General features: G+C 45.1%; 1 protein-coding gene across 6 annotated transcripts in view; it reads left to right on the top strand.

The window, feature by feature from the left end:
• The window catches only part of CBL (Cbl proto-oncogene), a 100,542-nt gene that overhangs the window by 73,217 nt on the left and 7,857 nt on the right, over positions 1-19,468 (top strand). For 4 of the 6 annotated variants that reach the window (XM_036324013.1, XM_036324018.1, XM_036324014.1 and 1 more), the window contains exons 10-12: positions 4,041-4,169; positions 4,259-4,633; positions 6,733-6,827. In XM_036324013.1, coding sequence (XP_036179906.1) covers positions 4,041-4,169; positions 4,259-4,633; positions 6,733-6,827 — 599 coding nt within the window. The remainder of the gene's footprint in view (positions 1-4,040; positions 4,170-4,258; positions 4,634-6,732; positions 6,828-19,468) is intronic. The other 2 variants (XM_036324015.1, XM_036324017.1) reach the window with 2 other exon arrangements.

Here is a 19,468-nt window from a genome sequence, read left to right as displayed (position 1 = left end):
GTTCAGTGCCCATTTTTGATAAAAACTCAGCAGAGTGGGAATAGGGGGGTCATACCTCAACATAATAAAGGCCACATATGACAAACCTACAGCTAACATCATACTCAGTGGGCAAAACCTAAAACCATTTTTCATACAAACAGGAACAAGACAGGATGTTTGCTCTCACCACTCTTATTTAGCCTTGTACTGGAAGTCAGAGAGGAAGAAAAATAAATAAAAGGCATCCAAATTGGAAAGGAGGAAGTAAAACTGTCATTATTGGCAGATTATATGGTACTAGAGGCCCAGTGCATGAATTTGTGCATGGGTAGGGTCCGCTGGTAGGGGGAAGGGGCTGCAGGAGGTTGGCCGGTGGACCCCTCCCGCAGTGGGGATTGGGGTGGCCAATGGGGGGGCGGGGATGGCCAGGGGGAGGGGCCACAGGCGGTTGGGGGGCCCAATCAGGCCCGTTGGCTGCCGCAGTGTGTGTCATAGTGACCATTCGTTCCCGTCGTTCCGCCATTCCAGTCGCTTAGCTTTTATATATATAGTTTGTGCATAGAACATCCCAAAGACTCCGCCAAACAACTAATACATTTAATAAATGAATTAGGCAAAGTGGCAGGATACAAAATTAACATCCAGAAATCAGTGTCATTCTTATACTCCAATAATGAACTTTAAGAAAGAGAAACTAAAAGAACAATCTCATTTACCATTTCAGGAAAAGAAAAAAAAAGATACTTAGGAATAAACTTAACCAAGGAGGTAAAAGATCTTTACTCAGAAAACTGTGGGAAATTGAAGATAGAAATAGAGGAAGATGCCCTAGCTTGTTTGGCTCAGTGGATAGAATGTCAGCCTGCAGACTGAAGGGTCCTGGGTTCAATTCCGGTCAAGGGCACATACCTTGGTTGCAGGCTCCAGGCCCTGGTCGGGGGCATGCAGGAGGCAACCAATCAGTGTGTCTTTCTCACATTGGTGTTTCTGTCTTTCCCTCTCTCTTCCACTCTCTCTAAAAATCAATGGAAAAAATATCCTTGGGTGAGGATTTACATACATACATACATGAATAAATAGATAGATAGGTAGAAAGAATTAGAGGAATATACTAACAGGTGGGAGTATATATTGTGTTCATGGCTTGGAAGAATTAACATCATTAAAATGTCCAAAACAATCTATAGTGTAATCCCTCTTAAAATACCATTGGCATATTTCACAGGTTTAAAGCAAATATTCTAAAAATGTATGGAACCAAAAAAGACTCCAAGTAGCATTAGCAATTTTGAGAAAGAAGAACAAAGTTGGAGGGATCACAATACTGGATATCAAACTATACTACAAAGGCATTTTAATCAAAGCAGCCTGGTACTGGCACAAGAACAGGCAGGTAGATCAATGTAACAGAACAGAGACCCCAGAAATTAATTCTTGCTTTTTTTTTTTTTAATATATTTTATTGACTTTTTTACAGAGTGGAAAGAAGAGGGATAGAGAATTAGAAACATCAAAGAAAGAGAAACCTCAATCAGCTGCCTTCTGCACCTCCCCTACTGGGGATGTGCCCACAACCAAGGTATATGCCCTTGACCGGAATCGAACCTGGGACCCTTCAGTCCACAGGCCGATGCTCTATCCACTGAGCCAAACCAGTTAGGGCTAATTCTTGCTTTTATCCTGAATTAATATTTGACAAAGGTGGTAAGAGCATATACTGGAGTAAAGATGGCCTCATCAATAAATGGTGCTGGGAAAATTGGACAGGTACATTGAAAACAATGAAACTAGACCACCAACTAACAACATACACAAAAATAAACTCAGAATGAATAAAAGATTAAATGTAAGCTCTGATAAAGCATCTACAAGAAAACAGGCAGTAAATTGTCAGACATTGCACGTAGCAGAATTTTTACTGATAAATCTCCTAGGCAAGAGAAACAAAGGAAAAAAATGAACAAATGGGACTGTATGAAATTAAAGCTGCGTGTCAAAAGAAACCAGCCTCAAAATGCAAAGAGAACCCACTACGTGGGAAGACATATTTGCCAATGACACATCTCATAGGGGCTAATTTCCAAGATGTATAAAGACTCACACAACTCAGCAAAAGGAAGACAAACTATACAGTTAAAAAAATAGGCACAGGACATGAATAGACATTTTTCCAAAGAGGACATACAGACCTGGTTGGTGTTGCTCAGTGGTTGAGTGTCGACCCATGAGCCAGGAGATCACGGTTCGATTCCTGGTCAGGCTTCAAGTTAGATCCTCAGTAGGAGCATGCAAGAGGCAGCTGACAGATGATTCTCTCTCCTCATTGATGTTTCTGTCTCTCTCCCTCTCCCTTCCTCACTGAAGTCAATAAAAACATATACCAAAACATAGGCAGAGAGGGCCTTCCAAACTGGGAAACAATTTGAACAAAGTGAGGAAGAGGGAATTCCAGCATAAAGAATGGGGGAGAATGAGTTACGGACGGATGGTTTCTGAATTGGTGAGTATTTAAGGATGGCTGAGCTGGTAATGGTGAGCAAAAGGATGTGCTGAGATAAAAAACTAGAAGCTAGGAGAACCGCTAGACAACCGTTTTCATAAACCAGGCCCAGGGCTGATAGGCACAATGAAAAGGCTGCTGTAGATATGAGATTATTTTATGGGAAATTAACAGGACACGGTGATTGACTAGAAATTGATGATGAAGGGAGGGTTAACTTGACTAATGATTCCGCTTTCTTTTTTTAAAAATACTTTTAATTGATTTTTTTTTTTTTTACAAAGAGGAAGGGAGAGGGATAGAGAGTTAGAAACATTAATCAGCTGCCTCCTGCACACTCCCTACTGGGGATGTGCCCACAACCAAGGTCCATGCCCTTGACCGAAATCGAACCTGGAACCCTTTAGTCCACAGGCCCATGCTCTATCCAGGGAGCCAAACCGGTCAGGGCAGATTTTGCTTTCTTAACTGAGTGTTTAGCTTCCCAGATCGCACTGTTCGCGCCCCCTCGCCGGGACGCTTTCTGAAGCTGGAGGGAAGGCCAGGAGCAATGGTTAGGACTGTGTTTACCTCATTCACCAGCAGCACCAAGAAAGGGGCAGGTGCGGTGGCTGTGTCCTGTGGTTGCTTTGGTGCCTGCAGCTGATGCCCTGCAGGCGCCACGCGCAGTTGGGCGAGGCTTCCTGCTGGACAGTCAGCCATCCATTGCCTGCTGTCATTGAGGCCGGGAGATGGCAAAGGCTTCACGTGTGTGGTGTCTTCTAATTTGGCACCTCGTTGTTTAGATCATAAATTGACAGAAAATACTAGTTCCTTTAATTACTGAAGTGAAACAACTTATCCTATCTAATAAGGAGGGGATATGCTAATTGACCCTCATGCCGTTGCAAAGATGGCGGCACCCACAGCCACAAGATGGCAGCGCCCAGTCCCCTCAGCCCCCCAGCCACCCAGGGCCACCCGAGGCTCAGGTAACCAGGGCCGGCCGAGGCTTGCGCTGCCGGCAGTGGCAGCAGCAGAGGTGTGATGGGGCGTTGCCTTCCCCTGATCACCAGGTCGCCTCCTGCCCTGAGGGCTCCTGGACTGTGAGAGGGGGCAGGCTGGGCCGAGGAACCCCCTCCAGTGCATGAATTTTCATGCACCGGGCCTCTAGTTTCTTCAGAAGGATGCGTATGCCTTTTAGTGATTTTGTGGAGCGTTTTCCTTAGGAAACTCTTTTTCTTTCTGCCATTACAGCCCACAGAGAATTTGTTGTTGTTGATCTTGGTGGTTCTGCCCCTAAAGCATTGTTTTCCAGATGATTTCTTGAGAGGTTAATGTCTGTTTCTTTCGTTTTATATGGCTTTCTGTTTTTAATATTGAAAATATTTATCTGAAGATGAAGACTGGCCGGCCGTGCGCACTGGCCTGCTGCTGAGCCCACAGGGCCCCTGGCATGGGGACCGGCCTGTTGGTGGCCGAGCAGAGCCAGGTGTGCCATGGCCGCTGGTCAGTGTCCACAGCGTGGGCGGGGAGGGTGCCACACGCCCACCAGCCTGACCGAGGCCTCCCTGTGCAGGTGGAGCGGCCCCCCTCTCCGTTCTCCGCGGCTCCACAGGCGCCCCTGCCCCCTGTGCCGCCCCGACTGGACCTGCTGCAGCAGCGCTTGCCCGGCCCTGTGGGCGCTGGCCTGGGAGCGGCTCCTAAGGTAACGCCACCCGCCCACGCCTCTGCTGCCCCCTCTGCTGCCTGCCTGGGAGCCGGGGCGCCACTGACTTGCTTCCATCTGCCCCACAGGCCGCTGGCGCCCTGCATAAGGACAAGCCCTTGCCAGCGCCCCCCACCCTGAGAGACCTGCCGCCACCGCCCCCTCCCGACCGGCCTTACTCCGGGGGGGCGGAGGCCCGGCCGCAGAGGCGCCCCTTGCCCTGTACTCCCGGCGACTCTCCGTCCAGGGACAAACTGCCCCCCGTCCCCTCCAGCCGCCTTGGGGAGTCCTGGCTGCCTCGGCCAGTCCCCAGAGTGCCCGTCGTCACCCCGAGCCCTGGGGAGCCCTGGGCAGGACGGGAGTTGACCAACCGGCACTCCCTGCCCTTCTCATTGCCCTCCCAAATGGAGCCCAGAGCAGAGGGGCCTTGGCCTGGGAGCGCCTTCAGTCCGGATGCCTCCGTGGTGAGTCCTGGTGTTACAATGACTCAGCCTGTTCAGAAGTGTCTGTGGCCTGGCCTGGGCTCAGTGGTTAGAGCATCAGCCCCTGCCCCGCATGGTCGAGGGTACCATTTCTGGTCAAGGGCACATGCTTGGGTTGCAGGTTCGATCCCCGGCCCTAGTCGGGGCACATGTGGGAGGCAACCAGTAGATACCTCTCTCCCCGCAACCCCCGCCGTGCGCCCCCTCCCCCCTGTGTGCCCCCCCCCCCTTCTTCCCTTCTAAAAATGGAAAATATATCCTTTGGTGAGGATTAATAAAAGAAAAAAGGAGAAATACTTGTGGGTGACCTTTAAGGGGTCAGTGTTTGTGACAGGTTTTATATAGGATTCAAAGATAATATAGTCCCTACCCCGAAGAAATGCGTATTTTTATAGAGCAGGTAAGGCATATTTGTAAATATCGCAAGTGTGTGTGTGAATGTGCGCACCGTGAGAAGTGTAAATGAAAGCACAAGCTTTAGAGGAGAAACTATTTCCAGATAGAGCAGACGGTGCGGGCTCCCTGGAAAGAGCGACTTCTGAATTTGAAGGGCTCTTTCCACAGCGTGCCCAGCTCTAAGGAGAGCAGAGCTACATGCAGGAAGGCTTCGGTGTATTACAGATGAGCGGTCGGCTGAGTAGAGCAGAAATTGTGTGTATCAAAGTATGAAAGGTGGCTAGAAAGGACATTAGTACTAGATTAGAGGGCCTCCCACAAGAATTTAAATTTATTTGGTAGGAAATGGGGAGCATTTCAAAGTTTTAACTTAGTGGCGTGACATGACCAAAATGCCAGTTTAAAGAGATGCCCGCCCTGGCCGGTGTGGCTCAGTTGGTGGAGCGTTGTCCCACTCACGGTTGGATACCTGGTCGGGGCACATATGGGAGGCAGCTGATCAATGTCTCTCTCTCTCACAATCTCCCCCTCTCTCCCTCTACCTTTCCCTTCCCTTCTCTCTAAAATAAATAAAAACATTTTTTAATTATAAAGAGTGATTCCAATAATTGTATGTAGAATGGATTGATAAGAGAATAGATTGAAAAAAGACAGGTTAGTGGTCCATTCTATAAGCATGAGCTATAAGGGGTCTGGAACTGAGGGTGGAAGAGGTATGTTCATTCTTTTGTTGGTTCAGTTATGCACTCAACATAAATTCTTGCCCTTTTAAAGTCTTTATTCTAGTAGGGGAAAGACAGAATAAAAAAGATAAGTTAGAACATACATGGTGTTGGACATGGATGAGTGCTGTAGAGAAAAAGTAGGGCAGAAGGGGCATTGGGACAGCTAAGCCAAGACCTGGAGCATCAGGAGGGGAGCCATGCTAATTCTGGGGAAAGACAATTCCGGGATGAAGGGAAAGCAGCTGCGCTTAGGAGAGTGTTTGAGGAATGACAGGGTGGACCATAGTTGGTGCTAAGTGAGCAGGAAGGAGGATAGCTGTCTGTGAGCAGGTGGGGCAGCCAGATTAGGCAGAGTCTTGAGAGGGTGAGAAACAAAGACCCAGTAAGTTTGAAAGCAGTCTGTGGGTGGGGACAGGACAGGAAACCACACACACGCACGCACCCACCCTTGAGGTTTTGAACCTGGCTAGAGACATGTTGAATTTGAGATGAGCTATTGAAGCAAGAATTGACCAGCAGGTAGTTAGAAATCTAAGGGAAAAAATGGAAGTGGAAGGGAGAGGTTGAGGCATGCTGTGGCCAGGAATGACTGCAAGGGGAGGGATGACAGGGATGGCATCTCAGTGAGGGATTAGGAGTGACTTTGTGGTGGTGTCAATATAGAAAAATAGGTTTCTAAAGTTAGAAATGGTATTTGTGTAGACAGTTTTCACAAGTATTTCTAGAATTAAGAAAAAATACATAAGTCCTTGGCTTGTTTTTTATCTCTGTCTCCCTCGTCTCCCTACATTTGAGCTTTCAGAGCCTGGAACAGCTGTGCTTTTGTTAGATGTAATAACCTGAGGGTGGCGTGGAGTGAGGTCTGTGTCTGTATTACTGTTCTTGTTATTGTCAGTAGGTTAATAAGAGGAGATGCTTAGCTGTATTAAGAAGGCCCTTTTTCAACACTTTTCTTTCCAGAATATGAATAGCAGCCCATTAGCAGGTCCAGAGTGTGAGCACCCCAAAATCAAACCTTCCGCATCGGCCAATGCCATTTATTCCCTGGCTGCCAGGTGAGTCTAAAAGCTGCATTTCACACTGTGGAGTTGTCCTGCTAAAGAATTTACCTACAGAAAAGTAAACTCAGAGGAAAGTAAAAATGGGTCTGCATTTGCACATATAAAAATCGCCCTGTTTATGTTTGAACTGTTTCCTCCCATTCTTTTCTGTGTAAATGTACAGAGATCGATCCTGCTGGGTGAGGTTCATCAATTTTACTACATTTTCTCAAAGAAGCATTTTGGTTTTTATTGATTTTTAAAAAGTTAATTTCTTCACACTTGATCTTAGCCAAAAGGCCGAGAAGCGATTAAAAAAAAAGTTAATTTCTTAATTCTTATTTTTAATTTTAATTCTTGGGTACCTGCTTTTTTGTGGTAAAATACACATGACATTAAATTTTTCATCTGACCTATTTATTAGTATAGTTTAGTTTTATTAATTAAATACTTCACATTGTACAACGATCACCACCATCTCCATAATTCTTTTCAGTTTGTTTAACTCTATACCTGTTAACAATAAATCCTCACTTCCCCTCTCCCAGCCCCTGACAGCCACCATTATACTTTTTGTGTTTATGATTTTGATTATTCTAAATACCTCATGTAAGTAGAATCATACAGTATCTGGCTTTTTGTGACTGGCTTATTTCACTCAGCAGAATGTCCTCAAGGTTCGCCATATTGTAGCCTGTTGAAGAACACTCCCTTTGAAAGGCTGAATGCTATGCTATTGCGTGTCTGCGTGACATTTTGCTTATCCATTCATTTGTCAATGGACAGTTGGGCTCTTCTTGTTTTAGCTATTGCACATGGCGCTACTGTGAATATGGGTGAGCAATTATCTCTTTAAGAGCCTACTTTTAGTTATTTTGGGTGTATACCCAGAAGTTGAATTGCTGGATCATATGGTAATTCTATTTTTAATTTTTTGAGGCACCTTCATACTGTTTTTCACAGCAGCTGTACTATTTTACATCCCCAACCATGGTGCACAAAGGTTCCAATTTCTCCAAAATTTTACCAACACTTGTTATTTTCATTTCTATTTTTTTTGATTGATTTCAGACAGTAAGGGAGAGGGAGAGAGAGAGAGAAATATCAATGATGAGAGGGAATCACTGATCGGCTGCCTCCTGCATGTCCCCCACTGGGGTTCGAGCCTGCAACCCAGGCATGTGCCCTTAACCGGAATCGAACCTGGGACCCTTCAGTCCGCAGGCCCATGCTCTATCCACTGAGTCAAACCAGCTAGGGCTATTTTTATTTTTTTATAGCAGCCATCCTAATGGGTGCGAGGTGGTATTGCATGGTAATTTTGTTTTGCATTTCCCTGATGATTAATGATATTAAGCATCTTTTCATGTGCTTATTGGTCATTCATATATCTTCTTTAGAGAAGTTTCTATTGAAGGCCATTGCCCATTTTTAAACAAAGCTTTATTGTTAAGGGTATTACAGATAACCCCTTTTTTTTCCCCTGTTTCCCCCCTCCACCTGGTTCCTGCCCCACCCCAGGACTTTACCCTATTGTCTGTGTCCATAGGTAATACATATCTATAATAATAAAAATGTAATATGCTAATTAGACTGGACAGCCAAACAAACTTCCAGACATCCTCTGGACGAAGCTGGGGTATGAGAGCTGAGGCAAGCCGCCGCGGCTGTGAGGGCCAAGCCCCTTGCATGGGGCCTCTGGTATACATATAAAACCTTTGGTTAATCTCTTCCCACCTCCCCTTCTCTGTGAGATTCGTCAGTCTGCTCCATGTTTTCATGCCTCTGATTCTATTTTATTCAGTTTATTTTGTACATTAGATTCCTTGTTCATTTATTTTGATTTATAGATTTCGTTGTTGATAAATATGTATTTATTGCCATTTTATTGTTCATATTTTTTATCTTTTTCTTCTTCTCGCTCTTCTTAAAGCATACCCTTCAACATTTCATTTAATACTGGTTTGGTGGTGATGAACTCCTTTAGCTTTATCTTGTCTCTGACGCTCTTTATCTGACCTTCAATTCTAAATGATAGCTTTGCTTGGTAGAATAAGCTTGGTTATAGGTCCTTGCTTTTCATTACTTTGAATGTTTCTTATCACTCCCTTCTGACCTGCAAAGTTTCTGTTGAGAAATCAGCTGACAGTCATATGGGTGCTCCTTTGTAGGTAACTAACTGCTTTTCTCTTGCTGCTTTTAAGATTCTCTCTTTGTCTTTAACCCTTGGCTTTTTAATTATAATGTGTCTTGGTGTGGGCCTCTTTGGATTCCTGTGGGACTCTCTGTGCTTCCTGGACTTGTAGGTCTATTTCTCTCACCAGTAGAGTACTTTTTTTGTCATTATTTCTTCAGATTAGTTTTCAATATTTTGCTCTCTTCTCCTTCTGGCAAACCCATAAAGTGAATGTTGTTATGCTTGAAGTTGTCCCAGAGGCTCTTTACACTATCTTCATATTTTTGTATTATTTTTCTTTTTTCTCTTCTGCTTGGATGTTTTTTGCTTCCTCATATTCCAAATAATTGATTTGTTTCTTGGAATCCTCTCCTATTGAATCCCTGTAAATTATTCTTTATTTCAGAAAGTATATTCAGACTCATCATTTTTCATGTCTTTGACATTCTCACCAAGATCCTTGAAAGCCTCACTAAATGCCTTGAAGTTCTCTGAGTCAACTGAAGCTCTCATTAAGGTCCTTGAGTAACCTTATAACCATGGTTTTGAACTCTGTATCCAGTAATTTGCTTGCTTCCATTTCTTTCATTTGTGACATATTTTTTTGTCTCTGCATTTTGGCTGCTTCCTTGTGTTTGTTTCTATGTATTAGGTAGACCTGCTATGTCTCCTGGAGTTGGTAGAGTGGACTTGTATGGGTGTCCTGTAGGGCCCAGTGGCTCAGCCTCTGCAGTCACCTGAGCTGGGCACTCTAGGTGCACCCTTTTGTGGGCTGTGTGCACAGTCTTATTGTAGTTGAGACTTGATTGCTGTTGGTGTCACTGGGAGGAATTGACCTCCAGGCCAATTGGCTGTGAGGATTGGCTGGGACTACAGTGGGAGAGCTGTAGTATAGGAGACACCCCTATGGATTAGGAATTGCTTCAGTGGGGCTTTTGTGCTCACTGAGTCTGCCCCTTGAGTGTGTTGCTGGTGGATGTGTAGAGTTGTAATCTGGTGTGGTCTGAAGCTGTCCACTGGGTGCACTGGCTCTGGGGCCTCCCGAGGTGCAAAGTCAGCCACTGCCTGAGGCCACTGGGCACTGGGCAGGAGCTACAGAGAAATCCACAGATGGCTGCTACTTGTATTGGGCTTGTGAAGTGCCTATGTAAAGTCAAGCTATGAAGCAAGGCAGGCTGGTGCTAGTGCTGGGTCTTGGCCTTTTATTGATAGGTTTGAGGCATGCTGACTCCAACTGCTGCTTATTTGAGAGATTTTTAAGAAAGTCTGAAGCCTGAGTCAGGATAGTAAATTGATATGGAAAAGCTGCTGCGAACAACTTGGGTGGGTTGGGGTCTCAGGGAATTACCAGGGCAGAGTGAACAGTGTGAGCCCGGCTGATGGAAACTCAGATATGGCTTCTAGTCAGCTCTGCAACAGGGGTGGTCCCAGCACAGGAACAATGACCCCTGCAAGGACTCCTTGTCTGGGAGAAATCCGCCGCTGAGTTCCTGCCACGGTGCCAGACAATCCAGTGCCTCCTTATATATCCCTGGGTCCTCCAAAGCCACCCAGCACTGGAGCTCAGAGGGATCGTGTCTGAGTAAGTTTGTGTACTGGCTCTTTAAGTGGAACTCCCTGGTCTCCAGCAGCTTCCTTGTCACTCAGCCACAATCTCCACTGGTTTTTACAGCACAAAGTTATGGGGACTTCTCTTCCCAGCTCTGGTACCCTGGGCTAGGGGTCTGGTGTCAGGCTGGGACCCATTGCTCCTTGTGGGAGGCCTCTGCAGCCGAGATAACCCTCCTGATCAATAAAAAGGGCACACAGAGAGGATTAAAAATGGCAGCAGAGTAAGTGGATACTGCACGAACATGCTCCCAGGAACAAACTGGAATTACAACTAAAATACAGAAAAACTTTCTGAATAATCAGTGGAAGACTCGCAGGAGACAACCCTGATACCTGAGGATGGAAAGTGGAGATTGCATAGAGACTGGTAGGAAGGGCGGAGGCACAAAAGGGCTGGCCAGGCGCCACAGACAGCAGCTGAAGTTCCAGAGAGATACCTCAACTGTGGGGGGTTGCAACTGAGAACTCTGGGATCTAATTACCAAGCTGGGCTCCCCAGCAGAGAGCACCAAATCTGAGGAGGGTACCCACATAACATCTGACTGTGAAAAGCAAGAGTTGCTGTCTGCCATGGAGAGAGGGCTGAAAATTCAGGTACCCTCTTAAAGGGCCAACGCACAAAATTCCCTATGAAGCCACCCACCTTGTGCTCCGGCAGAAGGAGGGCAATGTGGATTGGAGCTGTGTGAACAGGACTGGGGACTCAGGGGGATAGCGCTCAGAAGGCAGACACCCCCAGTTTCCTGGGCTGAGTCATTCCTTCACACAGCAGAGGACATCTTTGCCAAACAAATATTTACCTTGCCTAGGGGAAGACAGTTGACTCAGCCTATTGGAAAACACCTTGCCCTCAGGTCACTCTTAAGAGACCAAAAATAACAATTAGCCTCCAGGCAGAAGCCACTGCCCCACCCTGTTGAAAAAAACTCTCGCCACACCTGAAGACGATTGCCTGGGGGCACTTCAAATTGGAATCCTATCAGTCTATAGGCAGGCAGTCTCTGGAGGCTTTGAGTCTTTGCCTGATCTAATTAGAAACAGCATTTGACACTATCCTGCACTGGAGCTTGAGAGGCGTAGCAGATCTACCTAATACATAGTCACAAACCCAGAAAGACAGCCACAATGAGGAGATAAAGAAACAACCCCCCAATTGAAAGACCTAGAGAATTCTCCAAAAGAGATAAATGAAACAGAGCTAAGAAATTTATCTGAAACAGAGTTCAGAGTAATGATGGTGAAGATGCTCAACAGCATGAAAAAAGATATAGTAACTATAAAAAAAGGACAGTCTGAGATAAAGTATTACACAGCAAACATAAAGAACACATTGGAAGGAATATACAGCCGATTAGGGGAAGCTGAGGATCGAATCAGTGAATTAGAAGACAGGGTTGAAAAAAATCACTCAATCAGAGAACCAAAATGAAAAAAATAAAACCCAATTAAAAAACAGAAGGACAATTTAAGAGAGCTGTGAGACAACGTGAAACATAACAATATTCACATAGGAGGTGTGCCAGAAAGATAGGGTTAGAGAACATGTTTGAATAAATAATGGCAGAAACCTTCCCTAACCTGGTAAATGAAAAAGTCACACAAATTCAGGAGGCACAGAGAACCCCAAGCAAGAAGAACCCAAACAGGCCCACACCCAGACACATCGTAATTAAAATGCCAAAAATTAAAGACAGAGAATCTTAAAGGCAGCAAGAGAAAACTGTTACCTACAAAGGAGTTCCCATAAGGCTGACACCTGATTGCTCATTAGAAACTCTACAGGCCAGAAGGGAATGGCATAAGTACTCAAGGTAATAAAGAGCAAGGATCTTGAAACCAAGATTACTAGATCCAGCAAGGCTATCATTCAAAATAGATGGTGAAATAAAGAGCTTCCCAGACAAAAAGAGGCTAAAAGAGTACATCACCTCCAAGCCAGCATTACAAGAAATGCTAAAGGGATTGCTATAATGAGAAGAAGAAATAAAGAGAGAAACCTAGCCATACAGAACTAAAATGGCAATAAATAAGTACCTCTCAATAATAGCCCTAAATGTAAATGGATTAAATACTCCAGTCAAAAGGTGTAGGGTAGCAGAATGGATACAAAAACATGACCCAACTACATGCTGTCTACAAGAGACCTACCTCAACAAAAGACACACACAGGATGAGAGTGAAGGGATGGGAAAAAAATTTTCCCATGTAAATAGGAAAGAAAAAAAAGCTGGAGTAGCAATACTCATATCCAACAAAATAGACTTTAAAATGAAGGCCATCACAAGAGATAATGAAGGTCACTACATAGTACTAAAGGGATTGATCCAATAAGAGGATATAACCCTGGTAAGCATATATGCACCTAATATAGGTGCACCTAAATATATAAATAAAACTTCTAGAGGCCTTTAACAGAGAGATTGACAATACAGTCATAGTAGGGGACTTTAACACCCCGCTGACTTCACTGGATAGATCTTCCAGACAAAAACTTAAGGAAACAGTGACTCTAAAGGACACACTGGATCAGATGGATTTAATTGACATTTATAGAACATTCCTCCCCAATGCAGCAGAATATACATTCTTCTCAAGTGCACCTGGGTCATTCACAAATATAGACCACATGTTAAGACACAAAGCAAGTCTCTACAAGTTTAAGAAAATTGAAATAATATCAAGCATCTTCTCAGTGGAATGAAATTAGAAATCAACTACAGTAAAAACATTCAGAAACATTCAAACACATGGAGGCTAATAGCATGTTATTAAACAACTAGAGGCCCGGTGCATGAAATTTGTGCATGGGGGGGTCCCCTCAGCCCAGCCTGCACCCTCTCCAATCCAGGACCACTGGCTCCTAACCACTCACCTGCCTGCCTGCCTGATCGCCCCAACAGCCTCTGCCTACCGGCCTGATCACCTATAACTGCCCCCCCTGCCATCCTGGTTGCCTCCAACCCCCCCCACCCCCCCGCCACCTGCCTGGTCGCCCCACGCAGCCTATATTCAGTTGTTGCGTGAGGGCGTCCCAAACAATTTGCATATTACCTTTTTATTAGTATAGATGAATGGGTACCAAAGAGTTCAAGAAAGAAATAAAAAAGTTCCTGGAAACAAATGAAAATGAACACCCAACAACCCAAAATCTCTGGAACACAGCAAAAACAGTCCTGAGAGGGAAGTTCATAGCACTACAGGCCTACCTCAAAGAACAAGAAAATTCAGCAATAAACTATTTAACCCTACAACTTAAAGAACTAGGAAGAGGACAACAAGAAAAGCCCAGGGTAAGTATAAGGAAGGAAATAATAAAGATTAGAGCAGAAATAAATAACATAGAGACTAAAAAAAAAAAAAAATACAAAAAAATCAATGAAACCAAGAGCTAGTTCTTTGAAAGGATAAATAAAATTGATAAACCATTAGCCAGATTCATTAAGAGAGAGAGGACCCAAATATATATGTAAATAAAGAAAGAAAGAAGGAAAAAGAAAGGGCACATGTGAGTGTTCCACCAGCCCATTTTACACCTCTGCCCCTCCTACCAGTCTCTGTGTTTTCTTCTCTAGTTGTAGGAATTCCATTCATCCAGCTTTCAGGTGGTTCTGAATGGTGGTTCTGAATGATGGTTTTGTATTTTAGTTGTTATTTTGATGTGGTTGTGGGAGGAGGCGAGTACTGGCATTTACCTACACTGCCATCTTGGTTCCTCCCATTTACCATTTTTTTAATCAGGTTGTTTGTGTTGAATTTTAGAAGTTCTCTTCTTATCCTGGATATTAATCCCTTATCATATATATGATTTGCAAACATTTTCTCCCATTCTGTGGGTTGCCATTTCAGTCTTGATGCAAAAAACTTTCAAGAAGACCACTTGTCTATTTTTTCTTTCGTTACCTGTGCCTTTGGTGTCATTTCCAAGATCACTACCAAGTCCAATGTCATGAAGTTTTTGTTCTATGTTTTCTTCTAAATGTTTTATTTTAGAACTAGAGGCCCAGTGCACGAAATTAGTGCAAGGCTAGGGTCCCTAGACTTGGCTGGCAATCAGGGCCGATTGAGGCCTTTCTTCCCATGGCTGCTGGCCGCCAGCCGGGGTCTTCCATCATTCCGTGCCACCCCCTGGTTGTCAGTGCATGTCATAATGAGCAGTTGAGCTCTGGGTTGGTCAAATTCCCAAGGGGACAATTTGCATATTAGCCTTTTATTATATAGGATTTATTTAGTTTTAGGTCTTACATTTAGGTCCTTCATTTTGAGGTAACTTTTTTTTTAATATATGGAAGGGAGAGAGAGATAGAAACATCAATGATGAGATAAAATCATTGATCAGCTGCCTCCTGCACGCCCCCTACTGGGGATCAAGCCCGCAACCTGGGCATATACCCTGATCGGGAATCCAACCATGAATTCCTGGTTCATAGGTCAGTGCTCAACCACTGAGTCCCACTGGCCAGACTTGAGTTAACTTTTGATTATGGTGTTAGGGTCCAACTTCATTCTTTTGCATGTGGATAAACAGTGTTCCTAGCACCATTTGTTGAAAACACTGTCCTTTCTTCATTGAATTGTCTTAGTACCCTTGACAAAAATCATTTGACCATATATGTGAGGGTTTATTTCTAGGCTTTCTATTTTGTTTCTGTATGTCTGTCTTTATGCCAGTACTGCAGTTTTAAAATAATTTTTTTTCAATTGCAGTTCAGTTGTTGATTTGAGATCTTCCTGGTTTTGTTTTGTTAATCCTCACTCAAGGATATTTTTCCCATTGGTTTTTAGAAAGAGTGGGAGGAGGGCGGGGGGAGAGAGACAGACAGATAAACATTGATGTGAGAGAGACCCATCGATTAGTTGTCTCCTCCACGTATCCTAGGACCAATCCTGCAACCCCAGTATGTGCCCTTGACCTGGAATTGAACTGGTGACCCTTTGGGGTAACACTGTAACCACTGAGAAACACTGGCCAGGGCAGATTAGTCCTGTTGTGTTTTGTTTTTTAAAAAATATGTTTTTATTGATTTCAGAGAGGAATGGAGAGAGTGAGAGAGAGAGAAACATCAATGATGAGAGAGAATCATTGATCAGCTGCTTTCTGCACGCCCCCTACCGGGGATGGAGCCCGAAACAGGGCATGTGCCCTTGACCAGGATCGAACCCGGGACCCTTCAGTCCCCAGGCCTACGCTCTATCCACTGAGCTAAACCAGCTAAGGCTAGTCCTGTTTTTTAACAAACATTTACAGCTATAAATTTACCCCTTAGCACTGCTTTCGCTGAGTCCCATAGTTTTGGTTAGTGATTTTCCTTTTTATTCTCCTCTAAATATTTTCTAATTTCTCTTGCAATTTCTCCTTTGATCAATTGGCTGTTTAAAAAGTATATTTCTTAATTTCCATAATTTTTTGTTTGCACAGTGAAAGGTTCTTCACCATGATCATTGATGTTTCTCCCTTCCTCTCTGAAATCAATAAAACTATATTTAAAAAATAAACTAGAATAGAATAGCTACATCAGATCTCCTTTAGTTGGTGTTTCTATGACCTTTGACCGTCCTTCTACTTTCTGTTTTTCTGTGTTCTTACATGTAAGGGGTATTTTTATAAACAGCATATACATTTCCCCTTAAGTCCAGTCTAGCATCCTTTGCCTTATAATAATTGGAATATTTGTTTTCATTTTTTTCCCATATGTTCTTGGTTCATTTTTCTACTTTCTCAAAGTACCTTTAACATTTCCCCCTTTAATTATTCTTTTTAATAGTTATCCTGCACACTCCCTTCATGCACCCTGGACTCAGTAGGGTCTGGCTCTTCACACTTTCCGTACATGAAATTTCCCACAGACTTATTCTCCAGCCCATACTACTTTGCCAGGCTTCCGTCTGGAATCTTTTCCTTCTGCCCAAAGCACTTCCTTTAGAGACAGACGGAGCGTACAGGCGTTGGGGGGGGGGGGGGGGGAGCGGGAGACTGTATGTGTCTCCCACCAGTGAATGCTCCCAGATTTTGTTTGATGGAAAACACCTTCTGTTTGACAGAAAATCTTTCATTTCACTTTAACATTTTTGAAAGATATTTTCCCTGCGTAGAGCATTGCGCTAGAGTTCCTGTCGTAGGTGCTTTACAAGCGCAGCGCCCTGCCCCCTGGCTGCCCGGCCTCCGTGTGCTCCCCTGAAGGCGGTGTCTCCCCCTGCACCTTGTCTTTGGATCCCAGCAGTTTTCTGAACGTCCTTGAGGTGTGTGGGCTTTACTGCTTTTTGTGGTTCGATGTGAATGTCTTAGAAAATTCTCGCCCACTGCTTCTTAAGTAGCCTGAGTACTGCAGTCTCTTTTCCTCCCCTGCTGGGACGCCTGTCACCTGAGGGGCCGCTTGGCGCCATTCCTAACAGGTGGTGCACTCATACCTGTTTTCTTTTTTCCTCTTTACTCGGAATAGTTCCTGCTATATTCCAACTTCCTTTATCATTTTGCAGTGTCTAATCTGCCCTAAGTCCATCTGTTGAATTTGTATTTTCAGATACTATGGGTTTTTAAAAAAAAAAAAAAAATTTATTGATTTTCTACAGAGAGGAAGGGAGAGGGATAGAGAGTTAGAAACATCGATGAGAGAGAAACATCGATCAGCTGCCTCCTACACACCCCCTACTGGGGAGGTGCCCACAACCAAGGTACATGCCCTTGACCGGAATCGAACCTGGGACCCTTCAGTCCGCAGGCCGACACTCCATCCACTGAACCAAACCGGTTAGGGCGGTTTTGTTTTGTTTTTTAATCCTCATCTGAGGATATTTCCCCATTGATTCTTAGGGAGAGTGGAAGGGAGAGGGAGAGGCAGAGAGAAACATCAATGTGAGAGAAACACATCGATTGGTTGCCTCCTGCACAAGCCCCAACCAGGGTCCAGGGTGGGGAGGAGCCTGCAACTGAGGTACATGCCCTTGACCGGAATCGAACCTGGGACCCTTCAGTCCGCAGGCCGAGCTCTATCCATTGAGCCACACTGGCTAGGGCCAGATAGAATAATTTTGGGTTCTAGAATTTCCATGTCATTTTCAAAAATGTATTGATTTTAGTTTTCTAATAAAAATTCCCCACTCTCCTCTCTTATTGAACACATGGTTATTGGAGAGGCCTTCCAGCTGGCAGCACAGCCGCATCTGCTCCTCCTTGGCAGCGCTGTCACCTGAGGAACCAGAAGCCACCTCCAGGCACGCGGGTCAGGGGTCAGCACGACTCCAGGCACGCGGGTCAGGGGTCAGCACGACTCCAGGCACGCGGGTCAGGGGTCAGCACGACTCCAGGCACGCGGGTCAGGGGTCAGCACGACTCCAGGCACGCGGGTCAGGGGTCAGCACGACTCCAGGCACGCGGGTCAGGGGTCAGCACGACTCCAGGCACGCGGGTCAGGGGTCAGCACGACTCCAGGCACGCGGGTCAGGGGTCAGCACGACTCCAGGCACGCGGGTCAGGGGTCAGCACGACTCCAGGCACGCGGGTCAGGGGTCAGCACGACTCCAGGCACGCGGGTCAGGGGTCAGCACGACTCCAGGGACCCTGCAGCACAGTTTAACTCTCCTCCTCTGCTCCTCCTTTCTCCAGGATTGTTGGCCCTCACAGATGGCCATTCTGATACCCCGAATGCCCAGCCTGTTGAAACCACCTGGAAACCCCAGGTGCAGTGTGGTGCTTCCGGCAGTGTGCTCTCCTCTCCGGAGCCCGGCCGCCTCGCAAGCGCTGGCTGTCCGGTTGCTCTCCCAGAGCCTTCTGTTTCAATTGATTGGGGTGACATTGGCCACCATGAGCATGTAGGTTTCAGGTGTGGGTTTCTGTGTGACCAGATCTGTAGTGCATGGTGTCCCTACCACCGGAGTCAAATCACTTTCTGTCACCTCATATTAGGCCCCCTTCTCCCCACACCCATACCCCTTCCCTCTGGCCCCCACCACACGGGTGTTTGTGTCCGCGAGTTTCCGTTTTATATCCCGCACGTGAGTGAGATCATAGGGTTCTCAGCTTTCTCTCCCAGTGCCTTCTTTCTTTTGTATTTTATCGTGCTTCTTTAGTTGGCTGTTCTAGGCAGATGGTTAGATAGCTTATTGCTTGGCCGTGGCTGTAAACATGTAAAATGTATATATGTTTTAGATCAAGATAGTGTTTTATATTCTCTCCTTTTTTAGCATTATATCTTGGGCATTTCTCCCTATTTAAAAAGTTCTTCAAAATCTGCACTTTTATTTTTTTAATTATTTTTTTTAAATATATTTTATTGATTTTTTACAGAGAGGAAGGGAGAGAGATAGAGAGTTAGAAACATCGATGAAAGAGAAACATCGATCAGCTGCCTCCTGCACATCTCCTACTGGGGATATGCCCGCAACCCAGGTACATGCCCTTGACCGGAATCGAACCCGGGACCCCTCAGTCCGCAGGCTGACGCTCTATCCACTGAGCCAAACCGGTTTCGGCCAAAATCTGTACTTTTCATGATTACATATATAATGTGACTATTACTATCACATATTTTAATCATTCCCCTATTGTTGTGTATTTATTTTGTTTAAAAGCTTTACTGTAATAAATTTGTTTTGAAGAACTTTTTTTACATAATCAGAGATGCAGCCAAAGTAGAATTTTTGTGACTAAAGATGGTGAATGTTTTAAAATATGTGCTGGGCCCTGGCTGGTGTGGGTCAGTGGGTAGAGTGTTGGCCTGTGGACCGAAGATCCGGGGTTCGATTCCGGTCAGAACACATGCCTGGGGTTGCAGGCTCGATCCCCAATAGGGAGTGTGCAGGAGGCAGCCAGTCAGTGGTTCTCTCTCCTCACTGATGTTTCTAGCTCTCTCCCTCTCCCTTCCTCTCTGAAATC

The sequence above is a fragment of the Myotis myotis genome, unplaced genomic scaffold (genome assembly GCF_014108235.1).
Source record: "Myotis myotis isolate mMyoMyo1 unplaced genomic scaffold, mMyoMyo1.p scaffold_m19_p_10, whole genome shotgun sequence".
NCBI classification, from domain to species: Eukaryota; Metazoa; Chordata; class Mammalia; order Chiroptera; family Vespertilionidae; genus Myotis; species Myotis myotis.
Note: the sequence above shows the minus strand (reverse complement) of the source record. Positions and strands in the feature narration are given on the sequence as shown.